This window comes from Gossypium hirsutum, chromosome A11 (assembly GCF_007990345.1).
Source record: "Gossypium hirsutum isolate 1008001.06 chromosome A11, Gossypium_hirsutum_v2.1, whole genome shotgun sequence".
Classification (NCBI taxonomy): domain Eukaryota; kingdom Viridiplantae; phylum Streptophyta; class Magnoliopsida; order Malvales; family Malvaceae; genus Gossypium; species Gossypium hirsutum.
This window is the reverse complement of record NC_053434.1, coordinates 100,480,085-100,497,076: the sequence shown is the minus strand read 5'-3', so window position 1 is coordinate 100,497,076 and position 16,992 is coordinate 100,480,085. Positions and strand designations below refer to the sequence as shown.

At 37.0% G+C, this 16,992-nt stretch overlaps 2 protein-coding genes across 2 annotated transcripts; both read right to left on the bottom strand.

Annotated features, from left to right (window-relative positions):
• Positions 1 to 5,815: 5,815 nt before the first annotated feature.
• Positions 5,816 to 7,031, bottom strand: LOC107943384 (uncharacterized). Its single transcript, XM_016877137.2, has 2 exons — positions 6,413 to 7,031; positions 5,816 to 6,065 (listed from the first exon to the last, which is right to left on the bottom strand). The coding sequence occupies exons 1-2, from the start codon at positions 6,572 to 6,574 to the stop codon at positions 5,853 to 5,855; spliced, it is 375 nt and encodes a 124-aa protein (XP_016732626.2). The 5' UTR covers positions 6,575 to 7,031; the 3' UTR covers positions 5,816 to 5,852.
• A 6,609-nt stretch (positions 7,032 to 13,640) lies between these two features.
• LOC121210037 (uncharacterized) lies at positions 13,641 to 16,460 on the bottom strand. The gene is made up of 3 exons (XM_041082113.1): positions 15,887 to 16,460; positions 15,420 to 15,540; positions 13,641 to 13,726 (listed from the first exon to the last, which is right to left on the bottom strand). Exons 1-3 carry the CDS (start codon positions 16,046 to 16,048, stop codon positions 13,641 to 13,643), a joined length of 369 nt encoding a protein of 122 aa, XP_040938047.1. The 5' UTR covers positions 16,049 to 16,460.
• Between the last annotated feature and the right edge of the window lie 532 nt (positions 16,461 to 16,992).

The window sequence follows — 16,992 nt, the reverse complement described above, 5'->3', positions numbered from 1 at the left end:
TGTATTGGTGGCCTGGATTGAAGCGAGAGGTAACGGAAGTTGTGGGAAAATGTCTGACTTGTTAGCAAGTGAAAGCTGAACATCAATTACCTTCCAGACTTTTACAGCCAGTGAAAGTACCACTTTGGAAGTGGGAGAGGGTAACCATGGATTTTGTGAGTGGGTTACCCTTGACACCGTCGAAGAAGGACTCGATTTGGGTAATTGTGGATAGGTTGACCAAATCTGCTCATTTCATACCTGTCCGCACTAATTATTCACTTTAGAAGTTAGCCAAATTGTATGTGGCGGAATAGTGTGACTTCACGGTGTGCCAGTGTCGATTATTTCTGATCGAGATCCTAGATTCACATCTCAATTTTGGTAAAAGTTGCATGAGGCGTTGGGTACGCGGTTGAACTTTAGTACAGCCTTTCATCCTCAGACTGATGGTCAGTCGGAAAAGGTTATTCAGATTCTGGAAGACATGTTAAGGGGATGCGTTATTGACTTTCGAGGCAGTTGGGAGGATTACTTACTGTTGGCAGAGTTTGCATACAACAACAGTTATCAGGCAAGTATTCGAATGGCTCCTTATGAGGCACTGTATGGGTGAAGATGTCATACACCTAGTTGTTGGACCGAGTTGGGTGAACGACAGGTTCTTGGACCTGAGTTGGTGGCAGATACTGAGGATAAGGTCAAGTTAATTAGAGACTGGTTGAAGGAAGCATCTGATAGACAAAAGTCATGCGGATTTGAAGCGCAAGGAAATTGAGTACTCTGTGGGTGATATGGTCTTCTTGAAGGTTTCGCCTTGAAAGAAAATATTAAGGTTTGGGAGGAAAGGCAAGTTAAGTCCGCGGTTCATTGGGCCTTATCGGATTCTTAAGCGAGTGGGTCCAGTGGCTTATCAGTTGGAGCTACCTCTAGAGTTGAATAGGATTCATGATGTCTTTCACGTCTCCATGTTAAGGCGGTATCGTTCTGACCCTACTCATGTTGTGCCGGTTGCAGAGATCGAGGTCTAAACAGACTTGACTTTTGAGGAAGAGCCTGTGTAGATTTTGGATCGAGATGTTAAGATTTTGAGGAGGAAATCACTTCCGCTAGTAAAGGTACTGTGGCATAATAATGGCAGAGAGGAAGCTACTTGGGAGCCAGAAGTGGCAATGCGTCAACAATATCCTCATCTGTTTGATTCAGGTAAAATTTCAAGGACGAAATTTTTTTAAGGAGGGTAGAGTTGTAATGCTCCAATTTTTAGGTTTTCTGTGTTTCTGTGTTTTTTTAATTTGTGTATGTTTTGGTTGGTTAATATATATTTTTTAGTAGGTTAGTGGGCCTTTGGAAGGCCCAAACTTAAGTTAAATCCATGGTAGTCTTCGAAATTTTAATTTTATGAACAGGTGATGCAATTGGCGTTTGGGCTTTTAAAAGTAAAGGGGTAAAAGATGACACAAAAAGGAGTGTGGTGTAGTGGCAAGGTGGCCCCACTTAGGGGATAAGGAAGGGACGCCATAGAGGAAGCAAGGGGTCCAAGGTTCAAGTCTTGGCTCTTGCAATATATTTTGGTTTTTCTTTTGAATAAATCTAGAAGCAAGTAGGTGCGCTTTAAAGTTTAATGTGTTGGATTTATGACACAAATGAGTTGATGGCCTAGTGGTGGTAGCGTGAGTTGGCATGTGAGAGGACTTTGGCTCGAATCCCTTGGCACACAAAGGTTGATTATTTTGCTATGTTGGGAAGGCAAGAGTTGGTGTTGGTTTTAAACTCTGGTGATGGAGGGATCCCACATCGTGAAGCTAACATAAGAGTAGATGGAGAGCTGGTTTTAAATAGAGCAAACCATGAGGAGAGTAGGCATACCCTTCTTGGCTGATCCTTTTCGCTTTGTGGCGTGCTCGTTTGGGTTGGGCGTCAGCTAAGAGTGTTTGGAGCGTGGATTAACTGCAGTCTCCTAACAGGTGTGTATTTCTCATTACTCTAGCAGTAGAACGGCTATTTCGGGCCGTGTGGGCTGAAATGGGCCATATGGTCCCAATGGGTCCGTAGGCCCAAGTGGATAAGTTTTAGAATTACTAAAATACCCTTGTAGGGTAGGACTACCGATTTACCCCTAGAGGGTAAAATGACTATTTTGCCCCTTGTGCGTAAATGACTAACTTGTGTGATGATTGGGTTAGTTGACGTGGATTGATGTTAGTTATCATTAATTCGTAAGTCTAATGTGTTAGTGATCGATTGTAGGATTATCGCGTGGGAGATATCGTCATCAATCGTCATCAACTAGGTGTGTAAACGACACCCTCCTTTAGACTGAATCGGTAAAAGCCGAAATACCAAAACGTTGGTATTTTGTGAACTCGCGAGCGTGCAAGCGCTCGTGAGATAGTTGTTAATGAATATGGTGCATTTGGATGATTAGAGTGCAGAGTGTGCATTTTCGTGCACAACGGTATTTTTGGGCTTAATGGGCCGAAAACGGGCCAATGGGCCAACGGACCTACTTTGGTAAAAAGACGAGGTAAGTACTTCTGATTACTTGGTAAACGTTAGAATGAGCATGAAACCTTATCAATAGGTAATAATTACTGAAATACCCTTATGCATGCAAAATTACGATTTTACCCCCAAGGTTATTTTTTTCTGAAAAGCATGATGTTCTGTTTCTGTATACGTATGCCATGACATATTATTTCTGTTGCATGGGACATGGGTTTATATTGATGGAGGAAGCATTCTGGCACTCTCGCTGCAATCTGGTGGCCTCGCCATATATATCTGTTCTGGTGACTTCGTCATAATATCTGGCAGCCTCGCTGCAATCTGGTGGCTTCGGCACACATATATATATCTGTTCTGGTGGCCTAGCCATAATATCTGTATCTGGTGACTTCATCACAATATCTGGCAGCCTCGCTGCAATTTCTGTGGTGTGTAGTGCTTGGGTGGGTCGAGTAGTCTCCCCACATAGTGTAAGGCTAGTACGGGGGTGTTATGGATGGCTCTGGGTTGGGATTTCTGTATTCATGATATATTTGTTCTGTATCTGCGATGGGCCTATGGGTTTCATTCTGATTTCTGTACTAGGCCAAGGCCCAGATAAGTCTGACTCTGAGGTTTGATCTGTTTTGGGCTATGGTTGGGTTATGTTACACACTGAGTTTACCGAACTCACCCTTTTATTTTCATCTCTGCAGGAAATCCCCAACCATAGTGGGCTTGGATCTGTGAGAGATTCAGAGTGGTCACATCATTTGCAAAGTTGGTTTTTCTAAGTTAGTTTATTTTTATTATTTTTATATTCTGATTTAATTTTGGGTTTTAATTTGTAATAAGTCCGCTATTTAAATTTCTTTTTCCGCTATGGTTTTATTTTTTGATTATATTTATACTATGTCGAAACTACTAATGTTAGGCTGCGCGGGTTTTCAAAAATTAATGAACGTTTCCAAGACTCAACAAGCACAACAAATGGATAGCCTAAAGATTGATAAACCGACTTTTCATTCAACCGCTGTTTTTACAAAGACCATCCCAATCACTGAAACCAACGAATTCATACTAAGTCGTAAGTCCATGTGACATGCCAGATCTGGCCATAACGTCTGGGCCGGGTTTGGGGTGTTACACCTATTTACCGAACAATTGAAAGAAAATAGAACATCAAAATACCAAGATTCGTTGACGAATCGAAGCAAAATAGAGGAAGTAACAGAAAAGGTGAGGAATAAAAGAATAGAAGAAAACAAAAGAAAATTTGACGTCAATTTTCCTCGAAAGAGAGGAATTTTGAAAAAAGAAAATAAAAATAAAAGATATCCCAAAAATCCCTCCCCACTATCCCACTGACAACAACTAACTCAGAATTCCAACTCCATCGAAACTCTCTCATGCAACTGAGCAAAAATAACATCACGCTCGCGTAGGGATTCAAAAACAAGACCTCCAACATACTAACTCCCTTACCACTCGAACCAACAAGCTCATTTTGATATAAATTTATAAACAATTTTATATAAGCCCACCCAACAAAGGTAAGGCTTGGATCCAAAAATAAAAAAAATTTGGCAAATATGAGACTTGAACCCAAGACCTCACTCACACACCCAAAACAATTAGCCATTGAAACAAATACATATTTATGCTAGATATTTACAAAAGTAGATATAAACTATTCAGGGCATTACAAATAGACAACCATGAATGCCCCCCAAAATAATATTGTTGAACCCTAAACATTCATTTGAGCTAATTCTCAACTGGGTTAATGGAACTGGACAACTTGATGCAAAGGAAGAGGCCCAAAGCACCCTTTGAAGGAGGAATGAGCCACAAGATTAAGAGAAGCCCAAACCTAATTACATTTGAAATCAGACTGGATCAATTAGTTAGATTAAGAACCAATTTGCATACTAATCTAAACGAGAGAAAGAATTGATTGAATCACAAAATGGTAAGAATTGCAACTCGCAAATCGAGGAACAAATGAAGTGATAAAAAATTGATTGAGTTGATATTTAAAATATTTAGAAATATTCAAACACAAAAAAAAAACTATTTTTTTGGCCCAAATTATTTAAAAGCTAGACCAAACTCTTTAAATTTCTAAAATCAACCCAAAAATTTAAAATAATAAAACAAATGAAAAAAGTAAGAAAATAAAATAAAGGCAGAGGGTCGAGTAACATCTCTTTCTTTGCCAAAGGCAAAGTTGCTTCTGCTTCTGCCTTTGCCTCTACCCTGCTTTGCCTTTTATTTTGTTTTTATTCTCTCAATAAAAGTAAAAGAATTAAAAAATTGAGACTTGAAAATGAATTGAAAGAAGGGTGGGGAGAGAAAACGATAATTTAGATGAGCGTAAGAAAGAGAGAGATGGAAAAGAATGATTTGCATATGGCCCAAAAAGATATGGAGACAAATTTTTAAATTGAAAATAGATTTGGTTTACATTGGGATATAGGAGGGGATGGGGAAAGGGAGAGGGAGAGAGAGACATCAATAAGATTCTGTTTTTTTTTTTTGGAAATATAATACACACATTACACAAAGGAGAAATGGATAGATTATAAATAAAATATAACTTATTTGGTTTTCAATTTTCCCCATTCATAACTTGAGAAAAGATTATATATAAAATTAGGATTAGTATTTAGTACATTGATAGTATATTTTTTTTATTCAATAAGTATCTTTAAAAAAATTATATTATGTATCTTTATTTTTTAATATTATATTATACCCTTATAGGAAACTTATCAACTTATTAACTCTATATGTGGAGTTAAAAAACTTCGCTGGCAATGTACCAAATGTTTTCTTATAAAATTATAGGATAATTATTTGGTACATTGATTATGAAAATTTTTAACTCCACGAGATGAGATTTTTCCATGTGTCCTTAAGTTGTAATTAAAAAAAAAAGGCATGTGACAAAATCTTAACCCTACTTGTAGAGTTAAAGATTTCCACTACTTGTTTACCAAATTATTGCCCTTAAATTATATTTTATTCGGAACTATATAAAAAAAAAATCAATTACTAAGATTTTTTTCTGCTTGAATTGAATATCCATCCACTTAAAAATAATATTTTATTATACATGGTTGAATCGATTTTAAACTAGTTATATCTATTGAATTGGGAATCATTAGTCTAATTGATTTGATCAATGGTCCGATTCTAAAAAATTGTCAAGTAACAATTATTTTTAGCCATAATATTTTTATGGGGAGGGAATAGGGATCCACTTATACTAATGTAAAACTTAATAAGTTTTATATATTTTTATAACTTTTTTTATAATTAATATTTTAATGATCAAAGTATTGAATTTATCAATATAATTGTACTTGTCTACATGCAGATTTTCAAACGTATCCAATATCTCTAATAAATTTATAAAAAAACTTAAAAAAATTAAATTTATGCCGAACTTGACATGCATGATCTACATGAATAGTGTAGTAGGCCAATTTTGGCCCACTAATACCAAACCCCATACCCCCACTACAACAGCCCCATACCTCCACTACAACAGTCCCATACCGTCTGACACCCCCACCACCAACACCGGCCATACCCTGCAAACACAAACAACAAAAAAGGCAGCCACAACAGAGGAATAAGAGCATTTTTTATTGTTATTGTAATCGATTATAAAACCGAAGGGAGAAATTTTGAACAGGAGGACGGATTGTATTTTGGAAAAAGGGAGGTTTTTATTTTTTTTACAAAAAGAAAGATTGTAACACAGGTATTAGAAATCAAAACGCACACAAGCAAATCTAAGAAAGATTGGAAACTAAAAGGTGTTCTTGGTTCTTTTTTTATTTTTATTTAGTTTTTTTCTTTTGTATTTTCTTTTATTTTTTTCTTTCTCTTCGCGAATCTGTTTAAGCAAAAACTAAAAGGAAGGAAAATGGCTCACCTGAATCCCTTTGAGCTCGCGTTGGAGTGATTTCTCCGTCGTTGTAATCGAGTTCGGCAAAGGGACAAAGAACTCTTTTTTTTCTCGTTCTTTGTTTGCTGAAAGTTTAGCCTTCAAAAGAGGCTTTGAAGACAGAGCGTAAAAGCTCATCCTCCGCAACATCGGTCACCGGCCATGGCAGCGTGCAGGCGAGCAGGGAATGGCCTTGTCGGCTGAAAAGAAGGAGAAGAGATAGAGGAGTCTGAAAGTGCTAGGTTTAGAAAAAAAATAAAAAAAAAGGAAATAAAGGCATGGATGGTTTCAAAATAAAAGTATGATTTAAATAATAAAACTAAAACAATACCGTTTGGGTAAAGGAAAAGAGCCTATGCGCCTAAAATGGGTTATTTATGTGGCCAATCCTTCTCTTTTGCGCTGCTATTGGATTAGGCCCCTGTTCTTCTTTTTATTGTTTTTAATTTGGCCGCATAATTTTCTCCTAATTACATTTGAGTCCCTGTTGAAATAATGCGCATAAAGGTTGGGATTATTTCCCTTTTAGTCCCTCCATGTTATTCACGTGTTCTAGTAGGTCCTCCCCTTTCCTTTTTTTTTTGTTTCGAATCTATCCCCTAACTCTTGTTTTAAATTCAATTTGGCCCCATTTCTTTTTTATTTTATTTTATTATTTTCGCCTCAAATTTCTGTCTAGAGTTCAAATTAGCCCCTTTTCGTCCTTTTCTTTTGTATTTTCTTTTATTATTTAACATTATGGTATTATAATTGTATTTTATTTTCTTGCATATTATTTACTATTATTATTATCACTTTCATTCCATTATTATTATTGCTATTGCTATTTTTTTGTTGTTTATATTTTTATTTATATTATTGTTAGTATCATTATTATTATTATTATCTCCATTACTATTATTATTATTATTATTATTATTATTATTCTCTTGTTATATTACTATTCTTGTTATATTATCACTATTTTTCTTACTATTATTATTACTACAACTATTATTACTATGATTATATTTTCTTTTTATACCCATTTGCTTATTACCTCATTGATTTTATATCATTACTATTATAATAATTATTATCATTACTTTTCATCGTTATATATATATTTTTTCTTTTCTCTGTTTTATTACTATTATTAATATCATTATTAATATTATTTTTATTTCTATTTTTATTTTATTAACACATTTTTTACCATATTATTATTTCCTTTTTTTATACATATCATTATTGATATTAACATATACTATTATTATTAATATACTATTATTTTCTATTTATTACTATTATATTTATTACTATTATTAATATATATTTTTTCTTTAGTGCTATCACTATTATTATATTATTTGTCTTATTAATGTACTGTTACTATTTCCCACTTAGCTATTATTACTATTATTGTTTTTACTATTATAATTATTATTCTTTTATTATTCTCTTACATTGCTTGTTTGTCTTACTCCTCTATTTCTGATCTCATCATTCTTATTATGCATTTATTTTTATTCTGTTATGTTCATTGATATCGAAATTCATATTTGTTTGCTCATTTTTCGCTATTCCACTTTACCACGAATTTATATTAATTACCCAACGAAAATAATTCTTTCGTAAAAGCAATATTTCACGTTTGGAAAGTTCGAGAAAACGTGCCCTAACGTGCTGGGTTTCGATTCCTCGTTCGACCAAATGGCCAAATACCCTTTTAAACTTTCAATAATAAAGGTAATATTTCGTATTTAGAAAAATCGAGAAAACGTGCCCTAACGTGCTGGGTTTCGATTTCTCGTTCGACTAAATAGCCAAATATCCTCTTAAATCTTCAAAGTATGGTTTCATTAAACTATAAGATGATCTTGGTTTCGATGGTTTAGAGTATCGTGTCCTAACGTGCTGGATGTGATATTCCTTCGGAACAAGAGAATCTTATATTTCAATTCACGTTATCAGAGTTTCTTTTAAGGATCGTATTTTTTTTAAACTCTTCAAATTTTCAATTTTCGACACTAAGATACTAATTAATCAACTAGGTACCAATTTTGGGCGCATCGAGGGTGCTAATCCTTCCTCGTGCGTAACCGACTCCCGAACCCATTTTTCTGAATTTCATAGACAAAAATCGTTGTTTTAATAAAATCTAAATCGTTTATTAAAAACAACCGTTTTACGAGGTGACCCGATCACACCTCATCAAAAAAGATTGGTGGCGACTCCCATTTTTCGTTTTATTTTCAAAATCTAAGTCGACCCTGTTTTCATCCAAAAAAATGGTGTCAACAGCTTGGCGACTCCACTGGGGATTATAAGAGAGTCAAGCCACGTGTTGATTATTTCTTGTCTTTTTGTTGAAAGTGGAAAATTCGATTTAAATTTACGATCCTCTCATTGCATCTCTTTTATTTTGAGTTATATTTTTTTATCGTGTTCTGTATTTTGTTTTATACCTCTGCACATTGCATTGCATGACCGCTGGTCATACCCTTTTAAGTGGGAGTGAGAAACTACGCCTTCGTGAGGTTTTCACCTCCGCATGGGATAGTGAATCGCTTCCGGGATACATCCGTACCTATGTCTTCGTGAGATTTTCATCTCCGCATGGCCATAGGGAAATGTATTCCCCTGAACTGAACTCGGTCCATATGAGCCTATAATGGGTGAGGATCGAGGAATCTGCTGGTTCAGGTACCCTTACTTTAGAACCAAACCCCATGTAGTGAACCTTAGGAGCCCACCCTAGGTAGAACCACTTCGAACCCCTAGTATTCACCCAAATAGGTGTTCTATTTATTCTGGCTTGCTTTTGCTTTGTACTAACATGTTTTCTTTTTGTTATGATTGCATTGCATTTTCATCATAAAAGAGGTGTTGATTCATGTTCAATTGCTAAATAGAGAGCTTGTCATAAGAAAATGGGTTTCTTGATAAAGTGGATGACGATACGGTTGTCCTAATACGGTCCGAGAAGATATAACAAAAGAAGGATGATAGTTCAGTAGAGGACTATACGACTTTGCCTCGTTGCCTGAAGACTCAAGATGATAAAGATTATTCGAGAACCGCTAAACTTTTTAAAGAGAAGCCAACGAGCATCACAAGGATGAATGAGTAACGAGTCACGGCCCAGATGAAGAAAAAAGAGATAGAAGGGATGTCCCTTTTGAAGAGTTCGGGAGATTTATCTTAACGCTCGAATGAAGAAGAGGATCGAATGTCCCCGCTTATGACGGCAAAGCCGTATATATATCTACTTTATGTAAATAGATTTGTTTTCTATTCCAGTTGTTCTAATAGAATTGAACCAAGAATCAACGTTTCTTTCGGCATTCATTTCATGCATTTGCATTACATTGCATCATATGCATTAGACTTTCACGAAGTGACCCTAACTAGGTAAAATTATTTCAGTTACCCTGGAAACCAACAAAAATCTAATCAAATATCACTACGGTACTCGTCGCCAAACGAAAGCAATGGATCAAAGGTTGGAAAGATTGGAACAGTTGCAACGAGAGATACAAGATCAGATGCACGAACGACTGAAAAAAATCCAGCAAGACATGTTAGAATCCCAGAACGCTGTGATGAACCAATTAAAGCAGTTATTGACTGGAAGGAATGACAAAGGAAAATGCCCTTTAGTTGATGCTGGGGATGATCACGATGACCCTGCCTATCCTCTAGGTTTCACCCCAACTAACATCCAAGCGCAACCAGAGGTGTACCCGCAAAGGGCACCTGTTACCATTAGATCCCAATACCAGGTCGGTGCCCCGGCATCGATGAACTTTCCAATAGGCTCGGGTTCTAATCCCGGTGATAATCCTACCAACCCCGTGTTTCCTGATCTCGATAACATGGCAGAGATGGAGAAAGCGAAAACAGACTTGTCAAAACAACTTGAGGACCGATGTAGATGGCTAGAGGAGAAATTTAGAGCCATGGAGAACACCGACTACCATTGTGGAGTCGACGCCAAGGACTTGAGTTTGGTACCTGATCTAGTACTCCCTCCCAAATTCAAAATGCCGGAGTTTGAAAAGTACAATGGGACTAGTTGTCCTGAAGCTCATATAACTATGTTCTGTCGAAGAATGACAGGATACATCAACAATGATCAACTGTTGATCCACTGCTTCCAGGACAGTCTGATCGGGTCTGCAGCTAAGTGGTACAACCAGTTAAGTCGCGTCAACATCCATTCATGGAAGGACTTAGCACAGGCTTTCATAAAGCAGTACAACCATGTGACAGATATGACACCCGATAGAATCACATTGCAGAACATAGAAAAGAAGCAAAGTGAGAGCCTTAGGCAATATGCCCAAAGATGGAGAGAGGTCGCGACACAGGTCCAGCCACCTCTTTTAGAGAAAGAAACCACGATGCTTTTCATCAACACTCTGAAAGCACCGTTCATTAACCACATGTTAGGAAGTGCTACCATGAGCTTCTCAGATGTAGTGATGTCTGGTGAAATGATTGAAAATGCAGTAAGAAGTGGGAAGATAGATGCGGAAGAAGGCATCAAGAGATCAACCCCAAAGAACAAAGACAATGAGGTGAACAACACGAGTACATATAGCAAGGGTTATTCAAAACCAATTACGGTGAATCAGCCAAGAAAAATGGTCGCTAACCAACAAGGCTCATTGAGACAAGAACCTAGAGTGAAACCAGGTACTGAGAAGCTCCAGTTCACGCCAATTCCGATGTCATATGAAGAGCTATATCAAAATTTATTCAATATGCATGTTGTTTCCCCTTCCTATTCAAAACCCCCACAACCTCCATATCCAAAGTGGTATGATGCGAACACACAATGTGACTACCATGCAGGAATTACAGGGCACTCAATAGAGAATTGCATCACCTTCAAAAAACTAGTTGAAAAACTCATCAACATGGGTATTGTCAAGTTGGGTGACTCATCTACTGCAGAAAATCTGCTACCCAATCATGATTGACAATAAGGTGAATACGATGTATGAATAGATATTGGGAAGTGTTCACATCAATGACATGCATGAAGACACAACTGAAGAGGGAACTTTGTCAGATGTCTGCCCTCATAAACTTGGAAGTGTTCTAAATAAATCAGACTGTAAAAGAAGTCTCTGTAGTATTTAGAGCCTACTTAGAGTAATATTCAGAACAAACTTGTTGCTTTTAGCCTGAAGCAATATGAATTTTTTTTTGTGAAATAGGCTCATGTCTGAACGTCGTTATTTTAAAATGCATCTTTGCGATCATTTTTTAGCTAATATTCTTTCATTCTTTATGAATAATTATTTTTAAATCTTTCTTTCTCCAAAATCATTCATTCATTCATAATTATACTGTACAGATAATTATTCTTAAATTCATACATTCTTTGTATATTCTTTTGCACCAACAACAGGTCCCTGAATATCAACGACATGAATGACACTGCTACAGACTCAGAATCTCCTTTTGAGCGAGACATGTGTTTAGAGGAATCTCATGACTTCGAAGATGACATAGATTGTGGCCTATCTCCGTACTTATTGAGGAGGGTAGAACAAGGTGAAAACAGATTCCACCTTACAAAAAATCAATGGAGTCCATGTGGGGCATGAAGGTTATTAGATCGATCTCGCCAAAAAAAAGGTCTGGCGGTCATCAGTTTATCTTCACGGGAAGAAGCTGCTTCATATGCCAATGTCACGAAGTTGACAGCAAAATTTTTGAAAAATCACGAAAAGTCGAAAAGAATCATATTTGACAATGCACTAAATTTGAACAAGAGTAAAATATAAGAAGTTTGCAGTCTGTTCAAGATTAACACCATATCGCCAAAAAAACTCTCTCAGGGCAACGCCTTCTTTTTGGGCTTATTGCGGTTTCACCTATTGAGGTCGAGATTTCCTTCTCTTTGAGTTTTTGGATCCAATCCTGGTTGGAGAGGAATGTTCAAAATATCTATCATGGTCAAATGTACCAAAAGCAAATGGTATGAGTTCACCAAAACAAGGTTTGCTCCAGAGAATTCCACAAGGGGGACCCGATATCAAAGAAGATCCTTCCCATACAAAGGGGACTTCAGAAGAAAGTGGATGTCAAGCCAGAAGGACCTTATGTGGAAGGCTTTATCTGGGAGAGTGTAGGTATTGACCAAGATAGATGGCAAGAACTTGCCTAATCTTGAGAATTTTGATTCAAGGAACAAATACTTCACTTAAAAAAAAAAGAGAATTAATGAAAAAGAAGAAAAGAAAAATGAGTGAAAAAAGGAGAGGCCAAGGTGAAAACCCGCAAAGGGCGCCTTGAGACCAAAGGGGCTTGAGTTGAAAACCCTAAAAAAAAGGGCGACTCAAATTTTGGATCAAATTGGGGCATGAGGCGATCAGAGCAGCTCAAATTTTGATCAAATCAGGGCATGTAATGATCTTGCTATACCTGATTCAACAGGAAAGGGTAGGTAGCATCTTGGGGCATCGACAAAGTCTTGTAGATCTCCTAAACACATGTCAAACACAGAATAGTCTTTCAAAGAGTTGGTACAGAGAAGTTCAAGCTACGATATCTGGGGCATCTTGTCCTCATACTATTTTTCTTGGAATACTTCATTCTTTTTCAAGATACGTGTTCCCAATTAATTCCCCTTTTATTCTTGCTATCCTTGATAGTTTATTCATTTTGAGCTATGCTCTCAAATCAATTCTATTTTATCTATCGTTATGATCTTTTGCAAGCATGTTGCATTGGAATAATGATTAATGGACTAATAAAACTTTCACGAAGGAAGTTTTGCGTATTACTCTGGAAAGTTTCTAAATAATATAGGAGCCTGAAGCAGGACAATTGTTTAGAACACTCCAAATTTAAAGGTTGGAAATTTGGGAAGGAACAGTCTAAATTTAGACTTTCTCTTTGGATTTTTGTTGTCAAATGCGTTGATTGACAAGACGCCATGTTGGTGACAAAGCTTGAATAAACAAGAAAGTGATGATCTTCAGGCAATAGGAAGAGGTTACCTCGGGAAGGAGAGCCATTGTTTGCGCATGAGTCTTTGGTACGACACCTTGGGAACGATGTAAGGGACCAGAAGGATTTAAATCTTATACCCTTGAATTACGATAGGAGAAGATTAAAAAAAAAGCCATATCTTTCTACCCTTGGGTTACAGTAGGAGATTGATGGTACAAATTTTATGTCACAATGGATTGAACTACGATGTTCACAGTGGGGGCAATCAGATTACGTGTTTCTTTGGAAATGCCGGCTGGTCAAGAAGGCGTTGCGACACGTTAGTGACATAAGCTTTTGAGCGATGATAACCTAAGCATTAAGGAATCATTTTCATGACATTCTGCATTCATTCAAATACCATTCACACATGTCTAGTTAGGAGCATTTGATTTATTTTGATCATGCCATCCTAATCATTAGGCATAATTAGGTTCATTATACAGGTCATGTTCCCTAGAGAACAGATCAGTAAAAATTGAAGATAAACCTTGCCTCTCTCGTTTGTAGCAGAGCTGGTTGAAGATATCAGATCTTGCCTTCCTGTATTTGGCAGCGAAGCAGATCGAAGATGGCAGATTTTACCTCCCTGACTACAGTGGAGTACATTGAAGCCGATAACTCTATCTCCCTGTATCTGGCAGTGGAATAGATTGAAGATTGCAGATCTTGCCTTCCTGTATTTGGCAGCGAAGCAGATCGAAGATGGCAGATTTTACCTCCCTGACTACAGTGGAGTACATTGAAGCCGATAACTCTATCTCCCTGTATCTGGCAGTGGAATAGATTGAAGATTGCAGATCTTGCCTTCCTGTATTTGGCAGCGAAGCAGATCGAAGATGGCAGATTTTACCTCCCTGACTACAGTGGAGTACATTGAAGCCGATAACTCTATCTCCCTGTATCTGGCAGTGGAATAGATTGAAGATTGCAGATCTTGCCTTCCTGTAATTGGCAGCGAAGCAGATCGAAGATGGCAGATTTTACCTCCCTGACTACAGTGGAGTACATTGAAGCCGATAACTCTATCTCCCTGTATCTGGCAGTGGAATAGATTGAATATTGCAGATCTTGCCTTCCCGTATTCGACAGCGAAGCAGATCGAAGATGGTAGATTTTACCTCCCTAACTACAGTGGAGTACATTGAAGCCGATAACTCTATCTCCCTGTATCTGGCAGTGGAATAGATTGAAGATTGCAGATCTTGCCTTCCTGTATTTGGCAGCGAAGCAGATCGAAGATGGCAGATTTTACCTCCCTGACTACAGTGGAGTACATTGAAGCCGATAACTCTATCTCCCTGTATCTGGCAGTGGAATAGATTGAAGATTGCAGATCTTGCCTTCCTGTATTAGGCAGCGAAGCAGATCGAAGATGGCAGATTTTACCTCCCTGTGACTACAGTGGAGTACATTGAAGCCGATAACTCTATCTCCCTGTATCTAGCAGTGGAATAGATTGAAGATTGCAGATCTTGCCTTCCTGTATTCGGCAACGAAATAGATCGAAGATAGCAGATCCTGCCTCCCTATATTGGTAGGAAATGGATTGAAAAACAGACTCTATCTCCCTGTATTTGGCAGTGGAACAGATTGAAGATCAAAGATGGCAGATTTTACCTCCCTGACTACAATGGAGTACATTGAAGCCGATGACTCTATCTCCCTGCATTTGGCAGTGGAATAGATTGAAGATTTCAGGTCTTATCTCCCTAAGTAGTAGTGGAGCAGATCACACCCAGTCTTATCTCCCTAAATAGTAGTGGAGCAGACTAAAAACACAAATCTCACCCCCATGGAGTCGTAGCAGAGTAGATTGAAGCTACAAGGCGTATCTGAAGTTGCAGTAGAGGGGATCGAAGCAACAAGACGTGGCAGGTTGGAATAAGGCTACTTGAAGAAGATGAGCACCAAAAAGTCAAGACTCAGCAAGACCGGGCAAAATTGGCCCTTTTGATGTCTTTGCTCTATTCTCGTTACACGAAAATGAGCAAAGAGGGGCAGCTGTAGTAGGCCAATTTTGGCCCGCTAATACCAAACCCCATACCCCCACTACAACAGCCCCATACCTCCACTACAACAGTCCCATACCGTCTGACACCCCCACCACCAACACCGGCCATACCCTGCAAACACAAACAACAAAAAAGGCAGCCACAACAGAGGAATAAGAGCATTTTTTATTGTTATTGTAATCGATTATAAAACCGAAGGGAGAAATTTTGAACAGGAGGACGGATTGTATTTTGGAAAAGGGGGGTTTTTATTTTTTTTACAAAAAGAAAGATTGTAACACAAGTATTAGAAATCAAAACGCACACAAGCAAATCTAAGAAAGATTGGAAACTAAAAGGTGTTCTTGGTTCTTTTTTTATTTTTATTTAGTTTTTTTCTTTTGTATTTTCTTTTATTTTTTTCTTTCTCTTCGCGAATCTGTTTAAGCAAAAACTAAAAGGAAGGAAAATGGCTCACCTGAATCCCTTTGAGCTCGCGTCGGAGTGATTTCTCCGTCGTTGTAATCGAGTTCGGCAAAGGGACAAAGAACTCTTTTTTTTCTCGTTCTTTGTTTGCTGAAAGTTTAGCCTTCAAAAGAGGCTTTGAAGACAGAGCGTAAAAGCTCATCCTCCGCAACATCGGTCACCGGCCATGGCAGCGTGCAGGCGAGCAGGGAATGGCCTTGTCGGCTGAAAAGAAGGAGAAGAGATAGAGGAGTCTGAAAGTGCTAGGTTTAGAAAAAAATAAAAAAAAAGGAAATAAAGGCATGGATGGTTTCAAAATAAAAGTATGATTTAAATAATAAAACTAAAACAATACCGTTTGGGTAAAGGAAAAGAGCCTATGCGCCTAAAATGGGTTATTTATGTGGCCAATCCTTCTCTTTTGCGCTGCTATTGGATTAGGCCCCTGTTCTTCTTTTTATTGTTTTTAATTTGGCCGCATAATTTTCTCCTAATTACATTTGAGTCCCTGTTGAAATAATGCGCATAAAGGTTGGGATTATTTCCCTTTTAGTCCCTCCATGTTATTCACGTGTTCTAGTAGGTCCTCCCCTTTCCTCTTTTTTTTGTTTCGAATCTATCCCCTAACTCTTGTTTTAAATTCAATTTGGCCCCATTTCTTTTTTTTATTTTATTATTTTCGCCTCAAAATTCTGTCTAGAGTTCAAATTAGCCCCTTTTCGTCCTTTTCTTTTGTATTTTCTTTTATTATTTAACATTATGGTATTATAATTGTATTTTATTTTCTTGCATATTATTTACTATTATTATTATCTCTTTCATTCCATTATTATTATTGCTATTGCTATTTTTTTGTTGTTTATATTTTTATTTATATTATTGTTAGTATCATTATTATTATTATTATCTCCATTACTATTATTATTATTATTATTATTATTATTATTCTCTTGTTATATTACTATTCTTGTTATATTATCACTATTTTCTTACTATTATTATTACTACAACTATTATTACTATGATTATATTTTCTTTTTATACCCATTTGCTTATTACCTCATTGATTTTATATCATTACTATTATAATAATTATTATCATTACTTTTCATCGTTATA

Bases quoted from the DNA above. Each gene is read 5' to 3' on its own strand.
- LOC107943384 (XM_016877137.2), bottom strand. From the start codon at position 6,574: ATGTTGCGGAGGATGAGCTTTTACGCTCTGTCTTCAAAGCCTCTTTTG. The intron at 6,066-6,412 runs GTGAGCCATTTT...TTGTGTTTGCAG, and splicing joins GCGAGCTCAAAGGGATTCAG to GGTATGGCCGGTGTTGGTGG.
- LOC121210037 (XM_041082113.1), bottom strand. From the start codon at position 16,048: ATGTTGCGGAGGATGAGCTTTTACGCTCTGTCTTCAAAGCCTCTTTTG. The intron at 15,541-15,886 runs GTGAGCCATTTT...TTGTGTTTGCAG, and splicing joins GCGAGCTCAAAGGGATTCAG to GGTATGGCCGGTGTTGGTGG. The intron at 13,727-15,419 runs GCTGCCCCTCTT...CTTAATGCTTAG, and splicing joins GCCAAAATTGGCCTACTACA to GTTATCATCGCTCAAAAGCT.